Genomic DNA, 6,216 nt, shown 5'->3' with positions numbered 1-6,216 from the left:
CTTCTAAAACGAGTTTACCCGGATCCTAGGTATTAGGCTAAAGCTCTCTATAGTATACTACCCCTAAATAAACGGCTAGACAGAGATTATAAATTAATATTTAGATTAGAGACTCTAGCCTTTTATTAACTACTTCTAGGATAACTAGGGTAAACTATTACCCCTAATAGACTACGCCCAGGCAACCCTACCCTATAACTCTATAGGATTTATACCTATCTAACTAGAAATAGGGTATTTACTCTAAATAAGCTTTAACTGGGATAGACTAGAAGGACTACGGACCGTATATAAGAAACTATTTTATAAAGAAGCCTAGCAGTACGCCAAGCGCTTAGAGGAAGCCTAGACGGTAGCCCGTATAAATCTAGAAAAGGCTTAGAAATTAATAGAATAGTAGGCAAATAAGTATAGGCGTAAACCCGACTTTACTGTAGGCGATATAGTTTGGGTTATAATAAAGAACTAGAAGACGGAACGGCCTAGCTATAAGCTAGACTATTAAATAGCGGGACCGTATAAGGTCCTTAAGAAGATAGGTAACTTATACAAAGTAAAGCTCCCGGATTTAATTAAGGTTTACCCTATTTTCTCGCCAGATAAGCTACGGAAAGCTATAAATAACCCATTGCCTAGATAAAAGAACGAACCTCCCCTACTAATTTAAGTTAATAGCGACAATAAATAGGAAATTAAAGAAGTACTAGCCTATAAACTAGTAAGGAAAACGCTAAAGTACCGCGTTAGTTGGAAAGGCTATAACCTAGATCCTACCTGGTACCCTATATAGAACTTTATTAGCAGTCCCTATAAGCTTTAAGAATTCTATAACCGCTACCCTAATAAACCAGGACCCCTAAAGTACCTAAACAAGTAAATAGAGTGCTGGTATAGCGAAGACAATAAGCTACCGGAAGAACATAAAGATAAGAACGCCCTATAAGCATAATACGGACTACAAAGCCTAAGGGCAGGCTTTTACGGAGGGGGGGGTAATATTACGGCACTGGCAGAACTTGGCAGAACTTGGTTAGCAGAACTTCGCAGAACTTCGCGGTCACGTGACTAGAAGACCGCATAAAAAGAACCCTACTTCGACCAGCGCTGCTCTTCTTCTCCTTTCCTTTCTCTAGCTTTAGATCCTCGTTTATAGACTACCAATCGTATAGGCTTGCGCGTCCCTCTTGCCGTGCTTGTGCCTCGATTGACTAAGTCGCTAACACTAAGCAGGCCGCCGGTAAGGCTAAAGAGCATACTAAGCTTACCAAAAAACAGCTTAAAAAAGATCGTTAAGCAGCTGTAACGCTTACTAGGAAACAAGTTAAGGCCAAAAAAGAGGCTAGGAAGAAAGCTACGGATGTAAAAAAGCTAGCTAAAGAACACCAACGGGAGGCAGGAGAAGTAGGAAAAGTGGCCAAAAAGGCGTAATAAAGCTCTCTTACTGCCGCTAATATAGCTTGCAGAAAGAAGACCAAAGAAGCTTAATTAGCGGCTTAGATAGCAGCCAATTATATAATATTAAAACAGTTAACTATAGAAGAGCTCTAGAAGTGGGCGGAGGAGTCCTCTACTGCCGCCGCTACTATTACTGCTTTTATTTAGCAACTTTAGGAAGCCGCCAAGAAGGTAGTAGAAGAAGCTACTTTAGTAGACACTTAGTAAGAGCAAGAGGATAATAATGGGAGCAATTTAAGCGACGAAGAGTCCTCAGATGAGGATATTAAGTCAATTAGTGACCCTTAGCGACCAATTAAGTGGGATATTAAGCGGGATATTAAGCTCTAAAATACCAAAAATTGACTTAATATAGACTTCATTATATATATTTATGGCTTTAAGGCTCCTTAATAATAATGCGATGATTTTAAATGGGTTTTACTGGTTATTTGCCACCAAATCGGTATTCTCGGGTATTTTGGTGTTCAAAACCTTCATAACTAGGGACACCTTCATAACCCCATCACTTACGTTACACAGGTTCAAGTGTTAATGATCAAACCTCGCATCTGCATGGCTTTTAAACTGTCCACTCCGGATGCGTCAAAACCGCTTTCGCGGTTTTGGATCGGTATACCAGGGCGATCACTAAATGTTGAAATGATCCATTGCTCCAGCTCCGGTATTTTAAGCTCTAAGTTACCTTCGTTATTATTCTCCATCCCGGAATATATCTCTTCGATGACGGATGACAAATCTTTGTATCTGTGCTCACATGATGGAAGATTTAGCAGTCATTGGGACATATACAGTTGGTGGCAAGATAGCAATCATTTCCCTGTTGATTTGAGCGAAGCCTTCGGCGAGGCTGTTTGCATCTTCGATTGCAGGCCAAATTTTATTAATATATGCTTCATCAGACAGGTTAGACGCTGTGTTGGCTCGAAATATCAGTAGACCTGGTACGAGTTTGTCGATGCCAAATACAACGGCGTCCTTGACTTCGGCTTCCCGTCGTATTCGCCGTTCCATGTCAAGCGAAAGTATTTTCTCGCCATTGGTGAAAGTCACACGATCGTCTATGCGGCCGACATATTTCCAGGAGTTGGACTTGGTAGGATGGGCTTCGAAGAGATCCCTCCCAAATCTCCTATTGCCTATCCTCCGGCTTCTCCGAGCCTGGCTCGTGCAGTTCTCACTCACGCTCACCAGCGTTCGGCTTCTCGATCTTCTCAAACCGGCTCTGCACCCGCTGATAGACCTCGTTCTGGTTCTGGGGTGAGTGGAGTCCTTTCTACTGGTACTGGCGGTAGCCCTCCTACTTTTGGCCTTCGGTCCCGTTCCTCCTCCGAGTCAGAAGCTGCTCGCCCTGCTTCTCGTCCATCTTCTCGGGCTTCGGGTAGCGGTCGTCACGGTCCTCCTGTGGTTCGTAACTCTGAAGATGAGCAATCCTAAGGTTTCTACTGGTTTCTCTCGGTTTGCTTTTGAAGTAGATCCCCCTGCATCTCTGATTTCTTTTCTTCTTTTCGATAACGGATGGCGTGTATGGATGGCTCTCCTTTATTTCCTTGATTTCTTCCCGTCAGGGCCTGGATAATTCCCTTTCTTCTTCTGTAGTGGCTTCGGCGGCCTAGATGCTGCCTCAATCTAACTCAGGCCTTCTTTTCCTTTTTCATATGTAGTTGAAATGAGATCTATTCTCTACTCAAAGACCTCCATCTCCTATTGTAACGTAGAAACTTCGGTTTGAAAGCAGTTTGGTTCCAGCTCTTGTTCCAGTCATCACGGCGTGGATTGAAGATTGTAATCGGGAGGTTTGATAAAGCCTACTTGCAAGTTGTTTCAGCCGCTTCAAATACACTTTTCAAACAAGCAAGCATACGAGTCTCCCTATTCACTACCCTAAATCCTAATGGCATTTTTTAGCGGCTTGGCTGGCCTTAGCATTCAGAATCTCAGCTAAGGCTGAACCTTGGGAAGTGTGTTTTACATAGGGATAGCTCGGCGTGGCGTCTTCCAAGAACTTTCAAATCCCTCATCATTTCCATCATTGGGCAATATTAGAATCTCAGCTAAGGCTGAACCTTGGGAAAAGTGTTTTACATAGGGATAGCTCAGCGTGGCATCTTCCAAGAGCTTTCGAATCTCTCACCATTTCCATCATTGGGCAATATTATCACGCATAGAGGGATTTCGGCTAATGTTGTAATTCTTTGCGTGCTGGCCGCTGTGTACACGGTACGTCTTCATCGCTCCCCTCTTTTCATCAGTTCAGCCCTCTGTCGTCCGACATATAAGACCATCAGCACCCATCTGCATTCTATACTTATTCAATTTCCGTCTCCATTTCAAAAGTTGAGTTTGTAGGTCCCAAAAGCTTGAAATCTCAGCGTTTTAGTCGCAGACTTGGCCCCAGTTGTAGTACTCGGCTGCAATATGTCTAACCCCCAGGCACCTCTAGCAGGAGGAGAATCGGCGGATAACACTCGTCAATGTGGAACTCCCGCTCTCAATCGCTACCTTGTGGCGACTGATCCGGGTTACAAATCCCGACGATTATCCATTCAACAATTCAATCGTGCTCTTCGCCAAGGCGAGGCTTTACAGCCGGGATTCACGGAAGGCCTACGAGGAGAGTCCTATAATATCCCAGTGGTGATTCATGTCGTGTACCACACACCGAAACAGAACATCAGTGACGCCCAAATCGACAGCCAGATCGTCGTGCTCAACGCTGACTTCAACGACGCAAATGCNGATCGCGTGAATCTGCCGTCTACCTTTCAACCCCTGGTGGGTAATGCGCATATCTCGTTCTACCGAGCTAGGCGTGACCCGCAAGGGCGCCCAACAGACGGAGTGACTCGTACCCAGACATCAGTCACAGCATTCACCCGGGATGGTCCTAGGGGTGAACCGGATGCCAGAATGAAGTCTGCGAGCACAGGCGGTGCGGACGCATGGCCAAGTGATCGATACCTCAATCTTTGGGTCTGTGATCTGGGGACCGACCTGTTAGGTTACGCACAATTCCCTGGAGGACCACCTGCCACTGACGGTGTAGTCATCAATTTCATCTGCTTTGGGACCACTGGGACGGCGACGGCTCCGTTCAACGTGGGACGCAACGCAACGCACGAAATTGGCCACTGGCTGGATTGCTTCCATATTTGGGGTGATGACGATACTCTCTGTTCCGGTACAGACCATTGCGATGATACGCCCAACCAGGCGGGTCCCAACCGCGGCACGCCAACTTTCCCTCGCATTTCATGCAACAACGGGCCTAACGGCGACCTATTCTACAATCACATGGACTACACGGGCCACGCTAACAGGATCATGTTCACTAAGGGTCAAGTCGCCAGGATGCACGCAACGCTCACTGGTGCCAGGGCCTCGTTCGCCGGGTCCGACTTCTTCGAGTTCGTCTTGCAAACGGGCACTGCGTTGCACGAGACCGATGACACTTTCAAGTTCCTGATGGGCGACATGAACAAAGATGGCCAGCCAGACTTGGTCGCAATCAAGAAGAGTGGCACTGGCAGCAAAAGCACCGAAGTCCACGTCCTCTCTGGAGCCTCGGGATTCAAGACATTCACCACCCAAACAGGAAGCGGCCTGCACGAGACACCGACTGCACAGTTTGACTTCGCCCTCACAGACTGGAACGGTGACGGCACATTGGATCTCGTCGCAATCAAGAAAAACGGCACTGGCACTAAAAGCACTGAAGTCCACATCCTCTCCGGAGCCTCCAAGTTCCAAGACTTCATTCTGCAAACCGGGACCGCGCTGCAAGAAACCGACGACACGTTCGCCTTCGCTATGGGAAAATGGGACGCCGACAGCAAGCCGGACCTGTTCGCGATCAAGAAATCCAAGACCGGTACCAAGAGCACCGAAGTACACGTCCTGTCCGGCGCGTCGGGGTTCAAGAAGTTTATCCTGCAGACAGGCACCGGCCTGCATGAAACTGATGCCACGTTCGACTTCGCCGTTACGGACTGGAACGCCGACGGGCGGCGCCCGGATCTGGTCGCGGTGAAGAAGAGTAATGCTAGCAAGAACAGCACTGAGGTGCATGTGCTCTCGGGGGCGTCAAACTACAAGAACTTCATCCTGCACTCAGAGACGGCGCTGCATAGAACCGACGGCACGTTTGAATTCGCGGTCGCGGACTGGACGCGTGATGGGAGGCTGGATTTGGTGGCGATCAAGAAGAGTAATACCGGGAGTAACAGCACCGAGGTGCATATCATGGCCGGATGAGGGTGATTGGGCCTGGAGGATTTGGCTCGGTTTGGGTTTTAGATGGACATCAAGTTTCGGGCTTTTGGGTTGGGTCGATATGGGAATTTTCTAGGGCTAGGATAGGATGCTAGTTCAAAGGACGAAAGTATGGAAGTAAGAGTACACTCCTTAGCAGATATCGAATCATAATTAACGCAAGGTCGCGCTGTATCGCCCTTGACGTCAAAAGCCAAGTCATGCTGGATTCAGAGGTCTAGTAAGGCGCCTCAACTTGGTAAAAACGTTGGGATGGTCAATTCTAAGATTGCCCTCCACTTCGCTTTTAAGCATAGGGTCAACATCCTTCCTTAGGCCGGACGTATCTGCGAAGCTGCCCGTATAGAACGTCCGGGGTGTCTGCTAGGAGGAGGTAAGGGACGGGCCGGACGGGGGACGGGTTGTGGGTTTAGCGACGACCGTGAAAGCTATAGACGCGGTGACAGCAGCATAGGCTTTGTCCCAGATGACTTCGCCTAACTCTTTGCT

The 6,216-nt window shown here is 47.5% G+C and overlaps 3 protein-coding genes across 3 annotated transcripts; all 3 read left to right on the top strand.

The window, feature by feature from the left end:
- Window positions 1–2,215: 2,215 nt before the first annotated feature.
- On the top strand, window positions 2,216–3,066 carry K441DRAFT_699991 (uncharacterized protein; the record flags this gene model as incomplete). Its single annotated transcript, XM_067653212.1, has 2 exons — window positions 2,216–2,248; window positions 2,395–3,066. 2 exons carry the CDS (start codon window positions 2,216–2,218, stop codon window positions 2,890–2,892), a joined length of 531 nt encoding a protein of 176 aa, XP_067498782.1. The 3' UTR covers window positions 2,893–3,066.
- A 1,350-nt stretch (window positions 3,067–4,416) lies between these two features.
- Window positions 4,417–4,836, top strand: K441DRAFT_425093 (uncharacterized protein; the record flags this gene model as incomplete). The annotated part of the gene is made up of 1 exon (XM_067641578.1): window positions 4,417–4,836. A coding segment is annotated over one exon (420 nt), but the record flags the coding sequence as incomplete, so codon positions are not given.
- A 12-nt stretch (window positions 4,837–4,848) lies between these two features.
- Window positions 4,849–5,714, top strand: K441DRAFT_645303 (uncharacterized protein). The gene has a single exon (XM_067646789.1). The coding sequence runs from the start codon at window positions 4,921–4,923 to the stop codon at window positions 5,707–5,709; it is 789 nt and encodes a 262-aa protein (XP_067498780.1). The 5' UTR covers window positions 4,849–4,920; the 3' UTR covers window positions 5,710–5,714.
- The last annotated feature ends 502 nt before the right edge of the window (window positions 5,715–6,216 follow it).

The sequence above is a fragment of the Cenococcum geophilum genome (genome assembly GCF_001692895.1).
Source record: "Cenococcum geophilum 1.58 unplaced genomic scaffold K441scaffold_58, whole genome shotgun sequence".
NCBI classification, from domain to species: Eukaryota; Fungi; Ascomycota; class Dothideomycetes; order Gloniales; family Gloniaceae; genus Cenococcum; species Cenococcum geophilum.
Note: the sequence above shows the minus strand (reverse complement) of the source record. Positions and strands in the feature narration are given on the sequence as shown.

What these genes read in the sequence shown, in the direction of transcription:
- K441DRAFT_645303 (XM_067646789.1), top strand. Translation starts at nt 4,921, where the DNA reads ATGGGCGACATGAACAAAGATGGCCAGCCAGACTTGGTCGCAATCAAG.